This window comes from Mizuhopecten yessoensis, unplaced genomic scaffold (assembly GCF_002113885.1).
Source record: "Mizuhopecten yessoensis strain PY_sf001 unplaced genomic scaffold, ASM211388v2 scaffold11015, whole genome shotgun sequence".
In the NCBI taxonomy this organism is placed as follows: domain Eukaryota; kingdom Metazoa; phylum Mollusca; class Bivalvia; order Pectinida; family Pectinidae; genus Mizuhopecten; species Mizuhopecten yessoensis.
Window position 1 is genome coordinate 809,909 of NW_018408836.1, and position 25,712 is coordinate 835,620.

Here is a 25,712-nt window from a genome sequence, read left to right on the forward strand (position 1 = left end):
CGTCATTGTAGATATCACGTCAGTTTTATAAATTTGTCATTATAGCTTTCACGCTAGTGTTTATTGTGATTGTAGATATCACGTTAGTGTTATAAATTTGTCATTGTAGATGTCACGTTAGTGTTTATTTTCATTGTAGATATCACATCAGTGTTTATCATCATTCTAGATATCACGTTAGTGTTTATTGTGATTGTAGATATCACGTCAGTGTTATAAATTTGTCATTGTAGATATCATGTCAGTGTTATAAATTGACATTATAGATATCACGTCAGTGTTATAAATTTGTCATTGTAGATATCATGTCAGTGTTATAAATTTGACATTGTAGATATCACGTCAGTGTTTATCGTCATTGTAGATATCACGTTAGTGTTATACATTTGTCATTGTAGATTTAACGTTAGTGCTTTACATTTGTCATTGTAGATATCACGTCAATATTTATTGTCATTGTAGATATCATGTCAGTGTTTATCGTCATTGTAGATATCACGTCAGCTTTATAAATTTGTCAATGTAGATTTAACGTCAGTGTTTATTGTCATTGTAGATATCATGTCAGTGTTTATCGTCAATGTAGATATCGCGTCAGTGTTATAAATTTGTCGTTGTAGATATCACGTCAATATTTATTGTCATTGTAGATATCATGTCAGTGTTTATCGTCATTGTAGATATCACGTCAGTTTTATAAATGTGTCAATGTAAATATCACGTAAGTGTTTATTGTGATTGTAGATATCACGTTAGTGTTATTAATTCACCATTGCATATATCACGTCAGTGTTTATCGTCATTGTAGATATCACGTCAGTGTTATTAATTTGTCACTTTAGATATCACGTCAGTGTTTATTGTCGTTGTAGATATCACGCCAGTGTAAATTGTCACTTTAGCTATCACGTCATTGTAAATTGTCACTTTATATATCACGTCAGTTTTATAAATTTGTCATTGTAGATATTACATCAGTGTAAATTGCCATTGTAAATATCACGTTAGTGTTTATCGTCATTGTAGATATCACGTCAGGATTTATTGTCATTGTAGATATCACGTAAGTGTTTAATTTCATTGTAGATATCACGTCAGTGTTTATCGTCATTGTAGATATCACGTCAGTGTTTATTGTCATTGTAAATATCACGTAAGTGTTTATTTTCATTGTAGATATCACGTCAGTGTTTATCGTCATTGTAGATATCACGTCAGTGTTTATTTTCATTGTAGATATCACGTTAGTGTTTATCGTCATTGTAGATATCACGCCAGTGTTTATTGTCATTGTAGATATCACGTAGGTGTTTATTTTCATTGTAGATATCACGTCAGTGTTTTTCGTCATTGTAGATACCACGTCAGTGTTTATTTTCATTTTAGATATCACGTCAGTGTTTATTTTCATTATAGATATCACGTCAGTGTTTATTGTCATTGTAGATATCATGTCAGTGTTTATTGTCAATGTAGATATCATGTCAGTGTTTATTTTCATTGTAGATATCACGTCAGTGTTTATTGTCATTGTAGATATCATGTCAGTGTTATTTGCTATTGAAGATATCACGTCAGTTTTTATTGTCATTCTGGATATTACGTCAGTGTTATTTGTCTTTGTAAATATCAAGTCAGTTTTAATTGTCACTTTAGTTTTCACGTTAGTGTAAATTGTCACTTTAGATATCACGACAATGTAAATTGCCCAATCATGTGAGCTTGTCTATGATGTTTTTTGTAATGCTTGCATCATTTTGGCTTCCAGAGAATGGAAGCCCGTGTCCAAAATGTAGCCATAAGGTAGAGTTATGTTCATGAATTTAAGATAATTACGCTCCTTCTGGCCAACGTTAGATATTCTCTGAAGATTGTGGTCAGCACTTTTTTTTTAATATAAATGTATGTGCCATCTATTAAGGCAGTCACCTTGTCTCCAAGGAATGTTTCTGAGACTATAATGTATGGTGTGAAAGAATCTGTTCACTACTCAAATGGTCAGGACCAAGGAACACTGAAAATATAGATTTATTCAATGTTTGTACTACAGAATGAAAGGTTTTTGAAATACTAGACAGGGAAATGCCAAAAAGAGCGCAACACTCTTAATTACAAGAGATATCAGTTTTCATCTTAACCTAAAACAGTAAAAGAGCATATACTGAAGAAGAAAGAAATGTACGAATGGATTTTGATAAACTGTTCTTTGAGCAACCTGTCCAAGCTTTGCAACCAGGGTCATCCAATAGACAAAAAATGAGAGTGAAGGCTGATTGATTCTTTGATAAGATGAACGACACTTCTAAAAAGTCATCAATTATTTCAGATGACCTACTTTATGATTGAAAATTCAAAGACTCTCTACCTTCTAGGATGACCTCTGAACATGGTTTCAGGTAATTGCCTATGGGTGAAATGATCATACATGTGATGACACAGAACACCACAATCTGTGTGTGAAAATTAATTGATGCCTGGCACGTATTTGCAGAAGTGTGGATTTGCTTCACTTTGGATTTAAAAGGTTAAAACAAAGACAACATTTTTTTATGTGAACAGGACCCGTAAAACAGCCCTTGGTTGTTAAAAGAGTTTCGTTTTCAACACGTTCTGTTTCAGCTTCTCTTTTGCGCATATACCTTATGTAGCACTTCGGACAAATACTACCATCTTCATTTGAGCAATATATGCCACTTTTAAGCAGTATATTCAAAAGCCATTTATATTAATTTTTTTTTATTAATCTCGTGTACTTTTACCTTTATGGGATTTCGCGAAGATACGATGTCGACCTTCACCAATACATTAAATATTTTACTCTTCATTATGAGATGAATATTAACAAATGAGTATAAAAAATACCCCCTAAAATAAATGTAAAAACGAAAGTGACCAGTAGGCTCGAGTAGGCACGTACCTACACATAAGTTAGCCGAGTTTTTATTTTTTTATAAAATTGAAAAAGAAAAATATGTGTTTTCACTACAATGAAAGATTATATTATATCCATGATGTTTTGTATATATGTCTAGTACAAAATATGGAAAATCTCGTTTTTACCACATACAAAAAGAACTTGTAACACATTGGTGCAATACAACTTTCAAGCTGACATTAAACAATGATATTACCACGACCAACAGTGAACAAGTTTGTGGTCCGGAACATTCGAATCAAAAGTTCAGAGACCCGATCTGAGGATCCCCCTCGTAGTGAAACTGTCTCGTCTTGCGAAGCTACTCAAAATTCTTAAATTTCCATGCCCCACATACCCTGATGTGGGACGTATATGATATCAGTCTGAGCATAGGGACCTGAGAATTTGTTACAGACATATTTGGACCTAAACTAAGGTGTTCAGAGTAATTTTACACGTTTTGGGGGTTTAGGTAAAAATGCCATCCCAGATTTGTATATATCATCATTGGGGGGCGGCATTTTACCAAAAATGTATCCAAACCCCCAAAACATGTAAAATTTACTGCCGAGTAAATATACTATATAGTTGATATACTTGAAAAATTTACAGCATTCAAAAAAAAATCCCGATGTTTATGCTGGAATCAAAATCTGCAGTATGATTAGAACCGTTTTGCCGAGTATAGCAGGCAATTTTCCCGTAGTTTGCCAGAATGTACGTTGATTTTCAAAGATGTCCCCCAACCCTTTGCTGTTTTAATTTGTTTGGGGTTTATATTATCTTTGTTTGTAGTCCATTTTCCCTAAATGTGAATTTTGTAAAAGTTTACGGTCCTCAATGTCAATATCTATTTGAATTATTACGTGATTCTGCCAAACCATGACACAAGTATAAATGTGACATTGTATACTGTACATGTATGTGCACGTCGGCGAGGTGATGAAGTTGCTGTTGTTTGTTACCCGAAAAAAAGAACAAATGTCGTCTCTATCATCTTTAACGAATCTCTTCATTCTGGCACAGTTCCCTCTGATTTGAAGTTAGCGCATGTCTCTCCTGTCTATAAAAAGGGCTCTAAATTGAATCCAGAAAATTACAGGCCAATCTCTCTCACATGCATTTGTAGCAAACTTCTAGAACACATAGTGGTCAGTAACATCATGAACCACGCTGACAAACATAACATCCTTTACTCACTCAAACACGGTTTTCGAAGGTCAGTATCATGTGAGAGTCAGCTCATTTAATTTGTTGATGATGTCAGCTCCAACATTGACAAGGGAAAACAAACCGACGTCTTAATTATGGATTTTTCCAAAGCATTTGACAAAGTTAGTCATTCGCTTCTTTGTCACAAGCTTCGTCATTATGGTGTAAATGACAAGGTTAACACCTGGATAGAAAACTTCCTGGATAATAGGAAGCAGGCTGTCATCGTTGAAGGGGGAAAATATAGCATTGTCGATGTTAAGTCTGGTGTCCCTCAAGGCTCGGTTATTGGTCCATCCCTCTTTCTATTTTATATAAACGACATTCCTGTTGGCCTCCATTCCACTGTACGTATTTGCAGATGACACCATTGTCTATCTAACTATCAAATCACCATCTGATGCCCAGCTATTGCAACAAGATTTAGACAAACTAGCTCTATGGGAGATAGCATAGGAAATGTCCTTCCATACTGACAAATGTAACGTCCTTTCCATCACCAACAACAAACATCCACAACATCACAAATACATGATACACGAAAAGGAACTAAAACACGTAGACAAAGCAAAATATTTAGGTGTCACTATATACAGTCAAATCTGAAGTGGGAATGTCACATAAACAACATCTGTGGGAAAGCCAACTCCACCTTAGGCTTTCTCCTTTATTATTTTTGAAAGATCTTTTGCCACAATGCATAGAATAGAATATTCTCAGGCGAAATCTAAAGATAAACTCTACATCTGTCAAGGAGCAGGCATATAAAACACTTGTCAGACAAACCCTAGAATATGCCTGCTCACTTTGGGACCCTTATACTAAAACAGACATAAACAAAATAGAAATGGTGCAGCGTAAAGAAGCCAGATTAGTCACCAACAAATTTAGAAACACCTCCAGTGTTGGTGACATGCTTCAACACCTTAACTGGCAATCACTCTAAGACAGAAGGAGAGTCATGCGACACTACACAAAACTATACACGACAAAGTCAACATAACTGAAGACCAACTCATGCCTCAATCCCGCCACACAAGACACGCACACCGGAACTCATATCGAACACTCTCATGTAGAACACAGGTACGACAACAATCCTTTCCCCCTCGTACCATAGTAGACTGGAATAACCTGCCTCCAGATATAACCTCCATTACCTCTTCTGACTGCTTTAAACTGTCCCTAAACAAAAAACAATTCTAACTCAAATACTTTATAAATATTCCCTTTCACTATCTTTTATCTTTTCTTCTCTTGGCCTAGCAACCACTATCACATGACATATTACTATGAAGATGTTGATGTAGATATCCGGAGCTGCCCTAGTCCAATTTCCCAATTATCTACCCCCAAAAACGAAATATAAACTGATTCGACCTTCACTTCATCCAGTAAGACTGAGTCAATATACAATGTATCTCCATATTGTCATCAGTATCTTTTAACATATCATTTTGTTAAATATACCCTTTTTAATTAGTGGAAATAAAATAGATTCCTATCTACTTTGGCGTGTAGAAGAGCTAATATACAATCATTTTTCTTCTAACGTGACGACCTTGAGATTTTTCAAACCGAAAGTACAAATGTGGGTAATTTTACGAAATGTAAAAAAATATCAATCGAGCGAAATATCTTTTCAAATTGATATTATCAATAATTTCAACATCACAAAAGAAACATTGAGTTTACAAATAGTTAATTTTATTAATGAATGGCTATTGTCGGAATGTTAATTATTATCATCAGAGTGATAAACGTGGAATATTCACCACGTAACAGAAATCGTTTCGTAATATACATGTACCCACTTGTAAACCGAAAGTGGAAAGTCGGAAATTACTAAAGGCAGGTAAGTTTTGACTTTATTTAAATAACTTGCTGGCTGTCATTTATTTCGTTTGTTTGTCCGTCTGATGAAGAAATGTTAACAACTTCAATTATTGGTTACTTGTTAATGACATTCCATGGTTACCCAAACGTCGTTTTGATACTTGAATGCTTCCGGCACTTGCATTGCGGACTGTCTGATTGCCTCGCAGATACACATATAGTTACAATTTCTCTGATTGCTTTTTGTGATCTGTATCGTATGTCACTGATTTTAATTTTACGGCTCTTAGGCATTTTTCACAAAAAATTACCAGAACATGCTATTTTAAGTAAGAATGGATCGAGTGACCAGTTTCTAAGCCCGTAATTAAGCCGGTAATGTCGAATAAACTTAAGAGCAAAAATAAACAGAGCATGTGTGCTTCACGAATCAATTACAGGGGTTATGTTAGGACCTATATATACTGATGTACTAAAAAAGTATCATTTGATTTCTAGGGGTTTATGTCAACACTCAGAAAAGTTACCGGCAAGACGATTCATTCAACCCCCCCTCCCAAAAGACCCAAAATATCAAAATATACCAAAAAACATTACCCAAAAATGCACTCTCAAACACCTCCAAAACTGAAAAGTTTTATTGAAGTGCTTGTTATTTCATGTGTAATTTCAAATTCATTGAAAATTAAATTGTGCTCTGCATTTGTTTACCAGTACATTATGCCATTACAATATAAAGAGAAGCAAACTGTGAACTCCCAAGATGTCACGTAAATGTATCAAAATTCATATAAAATCAATTATGAAAATACTACCTGGATAAATGTTTGTCTTAGAATGAATCATAAATATGATGCCCAAGCAATGTCTGTAGGATAATAGAAAATGTTAGGGTGAAATTAGACTGTTCTACTACAGACCAGTCATTTAAAAAGATGCACGCATTCTGTACAAAATATATTCTATGGAAATAAAATTATAATATCCCACTGCATAAAATAATTTACTGTTTTCATACGGTGATTTTAGTCCATGTAAAATGATACCTGCACATGAGATGGTACATACTGCTGGCCTGTGGTACAGGTCTATAATTTCACGATAGATCAAACTGACAGGTGTTGTGGTATGGGGTTTGTCCACATATTGTACTGGTATTTTATAATCATTTGTTACAATTGAAGGAATCTTGCTGAATTTGGTTACTTTAATGGAGATTCGAAATAAAAAAATTGGTTTCAGTTTAATTACTTTACATCATTTTTTTTAAGTTTGTGAAAGTCTCTAAACTTAAAAGTCTAACCAACTGACCCAAAACAAATGCTGCAGCTCAAAAAGTTGGACCTTCTTTTGAACAAATAAACATGTTAAAGCCTGTAATCATAATTTGTTTCAAATATTAACATTCATTAACAACTTTTAACATAAGTGTCTTTGAGCGTAATTTGGGGTGTTTTGGGGTCGTTTTGAGTGTTTTAGGGTTATTATCACACTAAAAATTACCACCCTTAATGATGAAATGTATAAACCAAGGTGGAAAGTTTTCTCACCTCATGAAAAATATCTGTGTATTCTGCCATACTCAGGAAATATATACATTGTTAATGTATGTCATCATTTCAACAGAAACAACAAAATAGATTTCATGTTCATGTACAGGGATTTATCAGGATATGTTTTGAGTCAATTAAAAGGATCCATTTTCAAAAAAAAAGATGTGTGATTTTTTCCAAATTTGCCTCTTTAAAATTCCAGAAATGGTTAATTAAAAAAAAAGAAAAATCTATGCATGCAAAATGCTCCCAATATGATAAAGTTCTCAAAATGTATATTATAAGTTGGAAAGATTAACGTAATTAGTGTTATTGCATGATTTCAGAATTGTTATATCATGACAGTCTGCGACGATAGGCACTAGTCCGATGCCCATGATGACTAGTAAATTTAAGTCTGGACTAGTATTGAAAATATTCAACTAGTCCGACTGGACTAGTGGCAATTTTCCTCCAAAATAATGGAAATGTTATTAATTGTATACATTTTGCATAATAAGGCTTGTCACAAGTTTTAATCCTATCGTAAAATACGGTATTCGTCAAAGCGTTCAAAATTGAAGCGTTTCGATGAGCGAGACTGGGTTCCGGATTTTCCTAGTTACCAAACTTTACTTCTGGTTTATAACCACGTGAAACCAACCATGGTGATTTTGCTAACCTGGAGGAAAGGTTCAAAACCAGCTAAGCCTGTCTGTGAACAGACAGGAAAAGGTGCTCTAACACGAAGCCAAAATTTACGGTTCTGGCTAGTACTTAACGGCTAGATGGAAACAAGAGTAATACTGTATTAAAGATAATTGGCGATCACGTTCTGTGCTCCTTTTCTATAGTTATTGATAGACATTTTGTTTTGATTTCTAACAGTTTTTCAATTTTGATCACAATTTACACTTAATGCTGGCCTAACAAATTCACAGTCGGGCTATTAAAATTCTGGGTTCACTAAACCAAATGAATAGTGAGGAAAAAAGTTAACGTCACAGACTGTTATGATCATCCAAATTTCCCAAATTGATGCCGATATCAATGATTTTGTTTCGCAATTTCATCCCATGGTCAGTTTCTTAAAACCCAATATGAAAACCCCAAGTATTTTATAATTCAAATAGAAATAATAAAATAAATTCCAAAAAAAAAAGCTTAGTCAAAAAATAAAATATATTATTGTCTTGTCAGGTTTTTATTGTACATTTGGGTTACCTAAATGTAATAAATTTGCAAAAAAATGATTTTACAGAAATAACTTTAAAAAGTCATTGAGAAGTTGTTTTCCTGGTTATCATTTTAGTAAGATTCAGTGTTTATATCATTTTCAGGTGTGCAGACTTTTGTTAGAGATCTAGGTCAAACCACACAGATAACCAGGCTAGCTACTGAGGGACCCAGGTCAACCTTACCATCAGTCACAATGGGAGCCATGTCAGCCATACAGGTCTCCAAACCAAGAACCAGATAAACTACTTAAAAAACTGAATTAATCACACAGAGAACTAGGTCAGCAAGAGACAGCAATACATAGAATCAAAGTCAGCCACATAGAAAACTAGGTCATTCATTAAGAACCAGATAAGCTACTCAAAAAACCGAATTGACCTCACAGAGAACTAGGTCAGTAATAGACAGCCACACAGAGTTAAAGTCAGCCATTTAGAAAACTAGCCACAATTGGCCACAAGGAAACCCACTCAGCCATATGAAGAACCAGGTCGGCCACAAGGAGAACCAGGTCAGACCGACAGAGAACCACGATTATGACTTGAATTGGTGATTCCATTTGTCATAACGGTGATATACAACCTGTATAATGGCCAGTCCTGGTGATGATAATGGTAAGTTTTTAAATAGTTTTGTTATCATGATCGAGTAGTCATTCCATATCATACTGTGGAATTTGAAACTCATTATTGTGTAATTTTGCGAAATACTTTCAATTTTTAATTCAACTTGATGGGTCAATAAGATAATTGATCTGTTTACAACTAAGTAATCTTAAGCCAATTAAGTTACAAGATTTCAAGATGTTTATATACACTCAGCCACACTACAGTGGCATTAAAGGGACCTGGCAAGGAGTCAAGGGGGATATACGGAAATTTTAAAGAGATCCAGAAGATGAAGGTTACAGGAAAATTGTAAAGGAAAATGAAAGAAGACATATTACTTGATGGTTTAATTGTGGCGAAGAGTCTGGTAGGATAAAGGGAAATTGTACAGGGCAGGGATTAAGTAGCTATAGGTAAACAGATAATTTGTTGTATCCAAGATGTTAGAGGGAAATGAAGGGACAGAGATATGTTATGATCAATACAGAGATATCGCAGGGGGCAGGGACTAAAGAGGGTAGCAATTTGGTAGCAGACAGCTGAGATAAAGATGCACTATTACCTCTAACAAAGACAGATTGGGGTCCATTCTGTAATCGGTTGTGAAAAAGTATGCGATCACCTGCCTTACAATATAGGTTTTCTCTGGGTAGTTGGTTTTCTCTGGGTAGTCCATTTCCTTCCTACAGGAGATTGAGGACATGGGTACAGGAAGTTAAAGGGAAATTGTACAGAACATGGACCCAGAACATATCAGGAAGATTGTTTGGGACACCAGGGGTCAAGAATGTTAAAGGGAAACACCCTGAGGGGTCAAGGGTGAAATAGGGGGACACCAGGGGTCAAGGGTGTTATAGGAGAATACCAGTAGTCAAGGGTGTTATAGGGGGACACCAGGGGTCAAAGGTGTTATAGGAAGACAGCGGGGTCAAGGGTGTTATAGAGGAACACAAGGGCTAAAGGGTGTTATAGAGGGACACCAGGGGTCAAGGGTGTTATAGGGGGACACAAGGGGTCAAGGGTGCCAAAAGGGGGCACCTGGGGTCATGGGTGTTATAGAGGGACACCAGGGGTCAAAGGTGTTACAGGGGAATTGTGGGGCCCAGGGTTCAGAATACATGTTCCACAAATTTTAAGGGACAAACAGGGATATAAGTCTAGTATGTTATTGAGAAGTAACAGGGAAATTTAAGAGTACAAGGATCCTTGGATAATATAATCATATCACATGCATTTGTTTGTTTTTGTGTCCAAATAGTTTCTGGGTCTGGACTATTTCATGTAAGAACATGATACTTGGTATGTAAGTACATCTCGGAAAGACCAAACAAATTTAAATAATAGTGTTCTACTGACCTAAAATTTTGAGCAATTGTGCTGGTTTTTTTATTGGATCATCAATCTTAGTGTATAAACTTGATCAAATATTTAAGCTCTCACCTGATTTGGAAGCGAAGCAGGGTTTCAATGAAGCAACTTCTTCCAGTTTCTTATGATTTTTTAAGGTAACCATCATGAGAAGGAAAGTGTCATGGTCATTTACCAACTTGATGAAAACAATGCTCCTGAAATTGATATTCAGAAACGTGAAGAAGGTAAGCATAGGTGAAAACAATGAAAAAGTAAGCATCAGCGTATGCAATGAAGGAGGTAAACATCAGTGTATACACTGATGTTTGCCACCTTCATTGTCTACACTGATGTTTACCACCTTCATTGCATGCACTGACGTTTACCTCCTTTATTGTATACACTGATGGTTACCTCCTTCATTGCATACACTGACGTTTACCCCCTTCATTGTATACAATGATGTTTACCTCCTTCAATGTATACACTGACGTTTACCCCCTTCATTGCATACACTGATGTTTAACACCTTCATTGTATACAATGATGTTTACCTCCTTCGTTGTATACACTGATGGTTACCTCCTTCATTGGATACACTGATGTTTGCCACCTTCATTGTCTACACTGATGTTTACCGCCTTCATTGTATACAATGAAGGAGGTAAACATCAGTGTATACAATGAAGGAGATAAACATCAGTGTGTACAATGAAGGAGGTAAACGTCAGTGTATGCAATGAAGGTGGTAAACGTCAGTGTATACAATGAAGGTGGTAAACATCAGTGTATACAATGAAGGTGGTAAACATCAGTGTATACAATGAAGGAGGTAAACATCAGTATAAAAAATGTATAAGGTAAACGTCAGTGTATACAATGAAGGAGGTAAACATCAGTGTATACATTTTACAAAACTGCCCCATACTGTGAATGTAAACAAGCAAGCTGTGTGACTCAGCTTCCTTTGTCAAGGGAGGGATACATTTTGTTTTTGTGAGAAGCTTAAGATTATCAAAGAAACGTTTCTTTTAAATTTAAGTCCCAGATCAACTAAAATAAAACCCTATCTCATGATGAGAATGTTCCGCTGAACTTACCGTAAAGGTGACTTGAAAAAGTGTTTGTTACATGTAGTTGGTCAAATGTTGATTTCATTAGAAATAAACATCCTATATTAAGCTTGGCGTCAGTGTTTATTGTTAATCACCTGCTGAATGGAGAAACCCCTTTGTTTATGAAGGGGGACTGTACATGACGCTTGTGGTGGTTTCAGACCCTAAATTGGAGAGATACATGTACTTAGGGTCTTTCACCAAAGTGGGCTGTGCCAAGTTGTTGCTTTTACCAGCTATACAAAAACTTCACTGAACTTGATCAGAATTAACGGTTAGGCTCCGGCAGCATGAAGGATCATACTCTTTGGTTCCTATTATTTCTCATATATTTATGATAAATCAAGAAATCATGAGCTAGGCACCTTGCAGCATTTAATTGTACAGGCAGACACAAAAACAATTTTGTATAGCATTAATGAAAATGTTTGAAAAATAATTAACTCTGGCTGAAGACCTGCATTGGATTTTTTCCCCTAATATTTTCTCAACCTCATAATATATTCCAGCATAATACATGTTCATGATACAAGCATTCTGTTGTAGACACCAAGTAAATACATACATGTACAAAATTGTAGATATGGCTTTTAATAAGCAGACAGTTCTTAATATATATATGTACCTGTAGAGTTTGGTCTATCAACCCTAGGTGCAGAGACCAGAGATGGGAGAGTACAGAATCCAGCAAACTCTTCTGGGACAGGTAAATATTGTTTGCTTATACACAGAAACTATGTAAAGAGTAAAAATCTGTGTGAAGGTACACAGGACTCTGAGACAAGTCAACCATGGCCAAAAAAGACTAGTCAATGTCATTTATAGCACAGGACACAGGGACATGTTAATATCATTGTTAGTCTACACAAGACACAGGGACATGTTAATATTATTGTTAGTCTACACGAGACACATGGACATGTTAATATCATTGTTAGTCTACACCAGACACAGGGACATGTTAATGCCATTGTTAGTCTCACCTGACACATGGACATGTTAATGTCATTGTTAGTCTACACCAGACACAGGGACATGTTAATGCCATTGTTAGTCTACACGAGACACATGGACATGTTCATGCCATTGTTAGTCTCACCAGACACAGGGGCATGTTAATATCATTGTTAGTCTACACGAGACACATGGACATGTTCATGCCATTGTAAGTCTCACTAGACACAGGGGCATGTTAATATCATTGTTAGTCTACACGAGACACAGGGGCATGTTAATATCATTGTTAGTCTACACGAGACACAGGGACATGTTAATATCATTATTAGTCTACACGAGACACATGGACATGTTAATATCATTGTTAGTCTACACAAGACACAGGGGCATGTTGATATGATAGGTAGTCTATACAAGTCACAGGGACATGTTCTTATCATTGTTTGTCTCACCAGACACATGGACATGTTCTTATCATTGGTAGTCTACATGATACACAGGGACATGTTAATATTATTGTTCCCCTATACAATCAATTATCCATGTGTGATGTATCGAGACAAAGATTTCAAATTTTCAAAGTTTAAATTCTATAAGTCTCTGACAAGTTAGTGCAGATAACTTGGTCTCTGACAAATAAATGCAGGAAGTTTATCATTAGACTATTTTAACTGTTAATTATAATTTAATGCAGTTAATTCTGTCCTTGGAAGACATCCCCTGGTGTAATTATGTTCAAGTAGCCCATAATAGTATTAAAGACGTTCTTTTGTACCGTAGGCATGGTAGTCTAGTGGTAGGACGCCGGGCTCATGACCAAAGGGTTGCGGGTTTGAGTCATGGCAGGGCACTGTGTTGTATCTGTGAGCAAGATACGTAACGTCTTGTTCCAGTCTACTCAGCTGTAAATGAGTATGTGGTTGGGCAGTGCTAGAATCATTGAATGCTACCTGTTAGCGCCGAAATGGCAGCTCTGGCTGTATGCTCCCCAGGGAGTTGAGAAACGTATTGGCTAGTTGCAAAGGCCCTATAACCCCGGATAATAATTTGTGAACTGCTTTGAGACAACCTACGAACTAGGTTGTGATAAAGCGATAAATAAGAACCTGGAATCATTATTATTATATAAGCCTACAGAATGTATTTAATTAAGTGACCTCAAATTTAAGAGCAGAGAGTATTACAGCAGCTTCTTTGTTTCAGAAACACCTGACATAAGGCCTGACATTGAAGTAGATGGGACACTGTCAGGCCTTACATCTCGTACAGCTGACAAAAGTACAGACACTAGCTTTGATGGGGTGCATGCCTGGGGTTACAGGATGGGTGTGGCTGACAGTCTTCACCTCTGCTATCTTGAAGGTCCTGACTTTGTACAGATAGCTAACTCCTGTACCTACATAGAGGTCAACATCAACAATGAGCTTGTTCAAAATATCCGCAGCCAGGGATGTCTAAAAGGTATGAATAAAAAAAGGACTTTCATGTCTCACAGACATACAATGTTTATGCATTAATGTCTTAATGTGAATTTGGTGAATATATAATCATATGCTAAAAAAAGACCCTGAACATTTCTGTTTGTATATACTGGCTTATCGCAGCGAAAGCTGAAGTAAAGGTGGTGTACTGTTTGTCGATGAAGAAAAGCATTGGTTGAGTAGTGTTATTTTAAATGCACAAAGACTTTTATATTAATTTTACTTTTCCAGCTGAAGTAGCCAATGGTCAGTCACTGGTGACATTTAAGTGGGGTAGCTTGGAAAGGGAGAGAGAGTATATTCGATGTGGACTGAAGACAGAACTGCAACCTAAGCTTCTGGATAACTACCAGTGTCTCGAAAATGACGTTCTAGAATTACTCTTGCTTAACGTTGATGACAAAATCAAACTAATCCTAGAACATTTCTTAAGGGAGTATGAAGCTTCCCTTTTAAAGATAGTGGAGGGTTGTCTGGAGTTTGAGGTCCTAGTTCCTGATGTTGAAGCCAAGGACAGACTCTACAGCCCCGACAGCCTTAGTAGTATTGCTAAGTTCCTGGAGGATCTTCTGGTAACTAATACAATCAGAGAGAAGGCAGGCCATCACCAGGTGTCGTTCCAGGTCTCACCCCTGGTCAGTGACTGGTCACAGATGCAGCCATTTGATAAGCATATGTTTCAGTTTAACACAAACAGAACAAGGTTTGTTGTAATACATGTCTTTAATCAAAGGAATTCTATTGTGGTACATAATAAATGTTTTGTGGACATTATATGATGATTAATGGTGTATAACTGTAAATCTACTGAAATTCCATATCCAGTTTTGACCACATTGAAAAAGTTAACTAAAAAATTTCTTCATCAGACTAAGATAAGGTAGAATCTAATAACCTATACAGATGGAAAGATCCTAAAGTGCTTTATCAAAAGTGTGAATTTCATAACTCCAGTGTTGATAATTCTCCACTGGCCATGGGGAGGGGGTAACAATTCAACAACAATTAATAGAAAGGGCAATACCACTTTTGGGTTAATTGATTTCATTTTGCAAGGATATAATTTCAACTTGGTTAAAATGTTTGTCGTGGGATTGCATTTCGCAGTACGAAGGTTGAAACCCTAACAAAAGAGAGGGGAAACAAGTTGAACAGAGATTAGCAATTTTCCTCCAGGAACATAAGCCCTATTTGATTTATATTTCATTTATTTTTGTTTTGTTGCACCTCAAAACAAAGAAAACAATTGTACATACATATTACAATTCAAGTGACTGTTAAGACCCATCAGTCTCATGTTCATGTAGTATTGTAAAAGGTTGTTAGACACATGAATTATCAGTTCCAAAAAAAAAAAAAATGAATACTGGTTCTGCTTGTATTTCGGCAAAGATGCATTAAATGCTTTACAATGTATTATATATATTTTATTAATGTTTGAACTGGCATTATGATAAACAACAACAATCGTAATGATTTTATTATAAATGTTTCAGAGAATCCTTGCCCGCTCTGACAGAAGATACTTTGAGACAGTTAATACAAACAGTTGTATCACAGGAATTACAGGCAGGCTTGTCCAAAATGCAAGTATCTTTAGCTGATACAGTAGCAAGAGCTGTGTCAACTGAAATGCAGAAATTTAAGAAATTGGAACTAGAATTGTTTACAGATGAGGCTGAGACAGGGAGAACCTCTCCAGATCATCACAGTCCAGGCTCAGGGAATTCAGCTCTAGAGGGTCCCAGTCCAGGCCCAGGAAATTTAGCTCCAATGGGTCCCAGTCCAGGGCCAGGCAATGCAGCTCTAGGGGGTCCCAGTCCAGGCCCAGGAAATTCAGCTCTAGAGGGTCCCAGTCCAGGCCCAGGAAATTTAGCTCCAATGGGTCCCAGTCCAGGCCCAGGAAATTTAGCTCCAATGGGTCCCAGTCCAGGCCCAGGAAATTTAGCTCTAATGGGTCCCAGTCCAGGGCCAGGCACTTCAGCTCTAGGGGGTCCCAGTCCAAGGCCTGGACATTTAGCTCTTAGGGGGCCAGCTCTAGGGGGTCCTAGTCAGGGGTCAAAGAGTTGGTCTCCAGGTCATTCAAGTAAATGGCAAGGGGACTCAAGTACATCAATATTCCCACTTCATGGGTCAGTCAATACATATCAAGATACTAAACCACCAGTTTCACTGCATCAGGACCCAACAAGAGCTATAAAGCAAAGAGATACTAGTAAAGACCGTTTACAACATACTGGAATGAAACCAAGCTTTGCCAGCATCTTATTGGACCAGCAGGACAGGGAACATTTATGGTAAGTTATGAATTATCTTTCCATTATTATTTACAAGAATGTGCCAATTATTTTTTATTATGTTTTGATTACTATTTCATTAAAATGTAAGAACATATTTCAGGAACTGAAGCGAAATAACTAAGAGGCCTAGGGTGATGACAATTGGCGAGTAGCATACTGGGTTGAAGGACTACCAAGTGTGTTCGAATGAATGACCTTGACTTGTACTTGTAATAAAGGTGGCAGGGGTGAATTGCTTTAAAAATCTTTTAAACAACTTCTTGTGAATAATTAAAAACCCAGGGTGACAATATTTGGCCAGTAAGATGATGGAATGAATAATCTTGACTCATATTCAAGGTCATAGGGGTGAATTGCCTTAAAAACTTTCAAACCACTTCCTCTGAATAACCAAAAGGACCAGGGTATGATATTTGGCTGGTTACATGCTGTTTTGAAGGGTTACTAAGTTTGTTCACATAAATTACCTTGACTTATATTCAAGGTCACAGGGGTCAAATATTTAAAAAAAACTTTAAAACAACTTCTGAATAAACAGATATACCAGGGTTATGTTTGGCAAGTAGCATATGAAATGGTGCTAAGTGTGTTCAACAATATTCAAGGTCACAGGGGTCAAATATGTAAAACAGAAAATTTAAATGACATCCTCTAAATTAAAATCCAAAAAGGCTAGGATGATAATATTTGGCCAGTAGCATGCAGGGATCGATGAAGGGCTACCTAGTTTGCTTATATGAATAACCTTCAAGGTCACAGGGGTAAGTTATCTAAAAAACATATACTGTATAGCGGGTATAATTCGCTGGGTTTTAGTTTTGCTATATTAGCGCTTTGACAAATATCCGTGAATTCTAAACACCAACGAAATTATGGAAAATGTTAACCACTTTTACAGACCTTATCACAACATGTTGAAAACACTTATAACCCAACGATGTTATGCAAGCTTACATGAACTCAAATCAAATTATCACTGGACAACTTGGCAGTCCATGTAAAAACAAGACTCTGAATAACCAAAAAGCATATGGGGTGATATTTTGTCAATAGCATGCTCAGATGAAGAGCTATCAAGATTGTTTTCATGCGTAAGATCTTGACCTTCTTTCAAGTTCGCATATGCAGGTCTAATGTGTATAAACCTATAAATGACCTAATCTCAATAAACAAAACGTCTACACATGATGATATTTTGCAAGTTAAATGCTGAAATGAAGGGCAATAATCTTTGTTAAATTTTTCAAAGTCACAGGGGTCAAATGTGTTTAAATCTTTTAACAGGTTCTTTTGAAGGACATGTACATAGATCGATAGATACTGATATTCTGACTGCATGTAGCTATATTTTAGTAAACTTTAAAGGATACAAGTGTGAGATATATACCAGTTGAGCGATGCAGGCCCATTGGTCCTTTTGTTAATATCGTACATTGGTTTGATTGAAAGTGGATATTGGTTTTCATTGTGAGGCTTTATAATAGTGAACTAATGAGTCTGTGTAATGGTCTAAATGTGAGGTTCTGTAATGGGTTTATAATGTTAGGCTTTATCATGGTTTAATTGTGAGGTTGTATCATGGTTTGATTGTGAGGCTGTATAATGGTTTAATTGTAAGACTTTGTAATGGTTTAATTGTAAGACTGTGTAATGGTTTAATTGTAAGGCTGTGTAATGGTTTAATTGTGAGGCTGTGTAAAGGTTTAATTGTGAGGCTGTGTAATGGTTTAATTGTGAGGCTGTGTAATGGTTTAATTGTAAGGCTGTGTAATGGTTTAATTGTGAGGCTGTGTAATGGTTTAATTGTAAGGCTGTGTAATGGTTTAATTGTGAGGCTGTGTAATGGTTTAATTGTGAGGCTGTGTAAAGGTTTAATTGTATCACTGTGTAATGGTTTAACTGTGAGGCTTTGTAATGGTTTAATTGTGAGGCTGTGTAATGGTTTAATTGTGAGGCTGTGTAATGGTTTGACTGTGAGGCTGTGTAATGGTTTGACTGTGAGGCTGTGCAATGGTTTAATTGTAAGGCTGTATAATGGTTTAATTGTGAGGCTGTGTAATGGTTTGATTGTAAGGTTGTGTAGTGGTTTGTTTGTAAGGCTGTGTAATTGTTTAATTGTATGGATGAGTAATGGTTTAATTTTAAGGCTGTGTAATGGTTTAATTGTAACACTGTGTAATGGTTTAATTGTGAGGCTGTGTAATGGTTTAATTGTGAGTCTGTGTAATGGTTTAATTATAAGGCTGTGTAATGGTTTAATTTTTAGGCTGTGTGATGGTTTAATTGTGAGGCTGTGTAATGGTTTAATTTTAAGGCTGTTTGATGGTTTAATTGTGAGGCTGTGTAATGGTTTAATTGTGAGTCTGTGTAATGGTTTAATTATAAGGTTGTGTAATGGTTTAATGTTAAGGCTGTGTGATGGTTTAATTGTAACACTGTGTAATGGTTTAAATGTGAGGCTGTGTAATGGTTTAATTGTGAGTCTATGTAATGGTTTAATTGTGAGTCTGTACGTAATGGTTTAATTTTAATGCTGTGTAATGGTTTAATTTTTAGGCTGTGTGATGGTTTAATTATTTTTGTGAGGCTGTGTAATGGTTTAATTGTAAGGCTGTGTAATGGTTTAATTCTAAGGCTGTTTGCTGGTTAAATTGTGAGGCTGTGTAATGGTTTAATTTTAAGGCTGTGTAATGGTTTATTTTTAAGACTGTGTAATGGTTAAAATGTGAGGCTGTGCAATGGTTTAATTGTGAGTCTGTGTAATGGTTTAATGTGAGACTCTATATTGGTTTTATTGTGAGGCTGTAGCAGATCATCAATTGTAAGACTAATGGTTTAATTGTGAGGCTATATTGTGGTTTAATTGTATGGTTTTGAAATGGTTTAAATGTGAACTTGAATAATGGTTCATTTTTTGTAATTGTGCTGCTGTTTACTGGATTAATTTCATGAAATTAAGTACCCAACAATTATTTTTACCATGAATTACTAATTGCCATGAATATATATTCAGACACACAAAAAACTAAGTTGACCAGACTTCAACAACATGTCCAGACTGTGGCAGTTTTAATACCCATTTTATTTCAAACCTTCAAAACTAAGCATGTCCATGACTTTAGGTTTGTCTTATGCTTATTCAACTTATCTATAGACCAAATGTCTCCAGTACCTGTATAGAAGTAGCCACTAGTCACAAAAGTTTGCCTAGACGCTGTTGTGCAAAATTTAATCCCTGCGAAACAGTTGCAAGAGTTACAACTGCAAAGTATTAGCCCTGTGAAGTAAAACAACTTTTAATGGCTTGATTGTGAGACAGTAAAATTCTCTAATTGTGAGACTGTATAATGGTTTAATTTTGATAATTGTGGGTATGTTCAATGATTTAATTGCAAGTCTGTTTGATAATTGAATTACATTTTTTGTCTAATAACAAACTGGTGAGGTGTTTTTTAGGCCTGATCAAGCAGAGAGGGAAACAGCTGAGGAGACTTTTCATTTAAAAGGTCAGTTTGTGTCACACTATAATCACTAACACAGGATCAGGACCAGTTACCCACAACAGACATCCATCACTTACAACATTTATCACTCATCTATAACAAACATCAGTCACCTACAACAGACATCAGTCACCTACAACAGACATCAGTCACCTACAACAGACATCCATCACTCACAACATTTATCACTCATCTATAACAAACATCAGTCACCTACAACAGACATCAGTCACCTACAACAGACATCCATCACTTACAACATTTATCACTCATCTATAACAAACATCAGTCACCTACAACAGACATCAGTCACCTACAACAGACATCAGTCACCTACAACAGACATCCATCACTCACAACATTTATCACTCATCTATAACAAACATCAGTCACCTACAACAGACATCAGTCACCTACAACAGACATCCATCACTTACAACATTTATCACTCATCTATAACAAACATCAGTCACCTACAACAGACATCAGTCACCTACAACAGACATCAGTCACCTACAACAGACATCCATCACCTACAACATATATCAATCATCTATAACAAACATCAGTCACCTACAACAGACATCAGTCACCTACAACAGACATCCATCACTTACAACATTTATCACTCATCTATAACAAACATCAGTCACCTACAACAGACATCAGTCACATACAACAGACATCAGTCACCTACAACAGACATCCATCACCTACAACATATATCAATCATCTATAACAAACATCAGTCACCTACAACAGACATCAGTCACCTACAACAGACATCAGTCACCTACAACAGACATCAGTCACCTACAACAGACATCAGTCACCTACAACAGACATCAGTCACCTACAACAGACATCAGTCACCTACAACAGACATCAGTCACCTACAACAGACATCAGTCACCTACAACAGACATCAGTCACCTACAACAGACATCAGTCACCTACAACAGACATCAGTCACCTACAACAGACATCAGTCACCTACAACAGACATCAGTCACCTACAACAGACATCAGTCACCTACAACAGACATCAGTCACCTACAACAGACATCAGTCACCTACAACAGACATCAGTCACCTACAACAGACATCAGTCACCTACAACAGACATCAGTCACCTACAACAGACATCAGTCACCTACAACAGACATCAGTCACCTACAACAGACATCAGTCACCTACAACAGACATCAGTCACCTACAACAGACATCAGTCACCTACAACAGACATCAGTCACCTACAACAGACATCAGTCACCTACAACAGACATCAGTCACCTACAACAGACATCAGTCACCTACAACAGACATCAGTCACCTACAACAGACATCAGTCACCTACAACAGACATCAGTCACCTACAACAGACATCAGTCACCTACAACAGACATCAGTCACCTACAACAGACATCAGTCACCTACAACAGACATCAGTCACCTACAACAGACATCAGTCACCTACAACAGACATCAGTCACCTACAACAGACATCAGTCACCTACAACAGACATCAGTCACCTACAACAGACATCAGTCACCTACAACAGACATCAGTCACCTACAACAGACATCAGTCACCTACAACAGACATCAGTCACCTACAACAGACATCAGTCACCTACAACAGACATCAGTCACCTACAACAGACATCAGTCACCTACAACAGACATCAGTCACCTACAACAGACATCAGTCACCTACAACAGACATCAGTCACCTACAACAGACATCAGTCACCTACAACAGACATCAGTCACCTACAACAGACATCAGTCACCTACAACAGACATCAGTCACCTACAACAGACATCAGTCACCTACAACAGACATCAGTCACCTACAACAGACATCAGTCACCTACAACAGACATCAGTCACCTACAACAGACATCAGTCACCTACAACAGACATCAGTCACCTACAACAGACATCAGTCACCTACAACAGACATCAGTCACCTACAACAGACATCAGTCACCTACAACAGACATCAGTCACCTACAACAGACATCAGTCACCTACAACAGACATCAGTCACCTACAACAGACATCAGTCACCTACAACAGACATCAGTCACCTACAACAGACATCAGTCACCTACAACAGACATCAGTCACCTACAACAGACATCAGTCACCTACAACAGACATCAGTCACCTACAACAGACATCAGTCACCTACAACAGACATCAGTCACCTACAACAGATATCAGTCACCTACAACATATATCAGTTGCCTACAACAGACATCAGTCACCTACAACAGATATCAGTCAACTACAACAGATATCAGTCACCTACAACATACATCAGTCACCTACAACAGAATCAGTTGCCTACACTATGTTTGAGTATTTGATGTCTTCGGACTAGGAAAATAGCAGACATCAGTCACCCACAACAGATATCAGTCACCTACAACAGACATCAGTCACCTACAACAGAATCAGTTGCCTACACTATGTTTAAGTATTTGATGTCTTCGGACTAGGAAAATAGCATGTGTAGTTAATTTAATGTATATTTATATGTAAGTTTAAGGGCTAAGGCTATAGTACTGATACAATATTGCTAATGTTTCAAAAATCTATTAGGTCCATGTTCATTATTGAAGAATGAATAAATTTTAGCTATTTTATTCTACAAGGCTCAAGACAAGTGTTATTGATTTAACAAGATATTTATGGTTTATTTACATCTTAACTATTTCAACTCATATTCTATGAATAATGTATACATAGATAGTGTTCTGATATGATGTTTTATTTTCTGTTTGAAAGGAAACTATGAACCTCTGGATGATGATATACAAATGGCTGTTCAGTGTATTAGGGAAATGGTGGACATACGACGGTTGGCTAGACTGATATATATATCTCTATCTGATATAGGTATTATATGAAATAATTTCTATGTGAATTACAATTATATGATCTGCTAACCTCACAACGATGATAATCCCAGAGATCTAAGGCTGAGGGAAATATCTTTGATAGGTTAATAACAACTCATGTTACCCTAGAAATGTCAGTAACTGTACATGTTGTGTTATATGACATTACTTTTAGCCTATACCTGGAAAACTTGTAATTTTCGCCGCTGTTTATTCTTCGCCTTTTATCATTTTCATCAACTCATCATTACAGCGAACATTAGTAAGCAATGTAATAAACTTAGTAATTAGATGTGAAAAGCGATATTAACACTGGTCAAATTTTGATTTTAGCACGTAGGTCGGAATTTAATATTTCCTGGTACGTATTCAGTATATGCAAAATATGTTTTTACAATGTACTGTTTAGTGACTTTTTTAGTACATGCTGAATTCGAATCTTGTGAATTGAGATCTGTTTGAATTTGAATTTCTTATTTTTATACTTATTACTTTATACAGATATAAGTGTTTTTGATATTGAAATGTCTGTTTTGTCAATGCAAACAATATTCCTGGAACAGCCTAACGACACAAAAGGTTGTCTTGACCACATTATTTGAGGGGGAAGGAGAAGCTTCAAAATGAGGCTGATCAAATTGTGTTAATAGCCCTATAAATGCAAATTCTTCTGATAATGTATAATAGAGGAACTTGCAGTAGAAATGTAAATATAGTTAATAAGAAAAGGCCCCCTCTGAACTTGGTAGCGTCATTAATTGATATTGCCCATCAAGGATCAACAATGTATTGACACATTATTTTCAATATTCACTATGAAAGTACATGAATTTTCTCCTCAGGTGAGGCCAGTGAGCTCTCCCAGGCCCCTGGTCTGAATACTGTCTTGTGCCTTGACGTTTCTGACAGTATGAAAAATAAACCGCTCAAGGAACTGGTCAAATATGTAGGAAAACTCCGGGACGGTATGATGCAATTATTAGCATGAAATATTCTGTATTTGTTATAAAAAGTTACTCGTATACATAATGTAGTCTATATTAAGAGAAGAATTCTTACACTTGATGATCAACCTCCTCAAAAATGTACCTTTAATGGCAGCTAACAAAAAGTTGATATAAACATTCTTTCATTGAATTAAGCAAACAATAAACTATATTTCTTCAGAGAAAAAACAATGTTGAGAATTGTACCTAATGAAGGTTGAGTAGTTTTGGAAGTGTACCTAATGAAAGTTGAGTAGTTTAGGAAGTGTACATAATGAAGGTTGAGTAGTTTAGGAAGTGTACCTAATGAAGATTGAGTAGTTTATAGGAAGTGTACCTAATGAAGGTTGAGTAGTTTAGGAAGTGTACCTAATGAAGGTTGAGTAGTTTATAGGAAGTGTACCTAATGAAGGTTGAGTAGTTTAGGTATTGCACCTAATGAAGGTTGAGTAGTTTATAGGAAGTGTACCTAATGAAGGTTAAGTAGTTTAGGAAGTGTACCTAATGAAGGTTGAGTAGTTTATAGGAAGTATACCTAATGAAGGTTGAGTAGTTTAGGAAGTGTACATAATGAAGGTTGAATAGTTTATAGGAAGTGTACCTAATGAAGGTTGAGTAGTTTACTTGTTATAATCTTTCTTTTATCAGAAATTGAAGACAATACAGACATTTCTCTGGAAGAAAATGTTGGAGTGGTCCAGTTTGGGGGTGATGTGAAAATAAAACTATTGCCAACCAATGATTACCAACGATTGGAAGGTATGTATTGATATAACTCTCACCAGCCAACAGTTATCAAAGCTAGAAGTTATGTACGATTATGACTCTCACCGACCAACAACTATCAAACTAAATAGTTACATACATGTATAACTTGCCAAACAACTGTTTAAAAACTTAGAATGTACATGTACAATTGATCGCTCTCACCAACCATCCATTGTTAATACTCAGAAGATATCCTTTTTGTGCTGATATTGTGTAGCAAGAGTTGTAGTTGTTAGCTTACCATACACAAAGTTTCAGTCATTGTCAGTCCTTATTCCATTTTCTTGCATAATAGACCCAGATATCCGCATTTCCGGCGGTGCTGGAAAATTCTATCCGAACCACGGGTGTGGATCGCTTTCAGGGTCATTGACGTCATTAAAAATTGCCTCCAGACTTCATATGCAAAATGAGAAATATGCGGACAGTTTACAACTTTACTAGAAGAACAGCAGTTTTTACAGGTTTTAGGTAATAAGCAAGAAATATAATCCATTCCTGATGTGAGGTATGGATAAGGTAATTCAAACCCTCGCATAAAATATTGAGCAAAAGACCCTCGGCTCTCCTGCTCAATATTACCCCTTGGGTTTGAATGACCTTATCTATACCTAACATCAGGGATGGATTCTTTTAGTCCATTTGACTGATTATTATATGTTGGTGTTTTTTTTTTTGGTTTTAATAGCAGAACAATGAAGCTTAAAGGTAATACTTTTTTAAAAACCTAACCAGCTTTCAATATCATATTATTGGTTAATTGTGTAAAAAATGAAAAAAAATAAGGCACGTACATATGTCCATATGTTGAATGTCTGTCACATGACTTGTAGGTACTATATAATGTCCGTTACATGACAGGAATGTACTATATAATGTCCGTCACATGACAGGTATGTTTTACATAATGTCTGTCACATGACATGTAGGTACTATATAATGTCTGTCACATGACAGGTATGTACTATATAATGTCCGTCACATGACAGGTATGTACTA

At 36.3% G+C, this 25,712-nt stretch overlaps 1 protein-coding gene across 1 annotated transcript in view; it reads left to right on the forward strand.

The window, feature by feature from the left end:
- Window positions 1-5,933: 5,933 nt before the first annotated feature.
- LOC110464614 overlaps window positions 5,934-25,712 on the forward strand; it is a gene marked incomplete at its 3' end in the record, with an annotated part of 25,252 nt that continues 5,473 nt past the window's right edge. Inside the window, exons 1-11 of the mRNA XM_021519927.1 lie at window positions 5,934-5,984; window positions 8,838-9,350; window positions 10,850-10,939; window positions 12,462-12,515; window positions 13,970-14,227; window positions 14,479-14,950; window positions 15,744-16,544; window positions 20,004-20,053; window positions 22,847-22,957; window positions 23,802-23,924; window positions 24,594-24,704. Of these exons, the coding sequence (XP_021375602.1) occupies window positions 9,326-9,350; window positions 10,850-10,939; window positions 12,462-12,515; window positions 13,970-14,227; window positions 14,479-14,950; window positions 15,744-16,544; window positions 20,004-20,053; window positions 22,847-22,957; window positions 23,802-23,924; window positions 24,594-24,704 (2,095 nt within the window). The remainder of the gene's footprint in view (window positions 5,985-8,837; window positions 9,351-10,849; window positions 10,940-12,461; window positions 12,516-13,969; window positions 14,228-14,478; window positions 14,951-15,743; window positions 16,545-20,003; window positions 20,054-22,846; window positions 22,958-23,801; window positions 23,925-24,593; window positions 24,705-25,712) is intronic.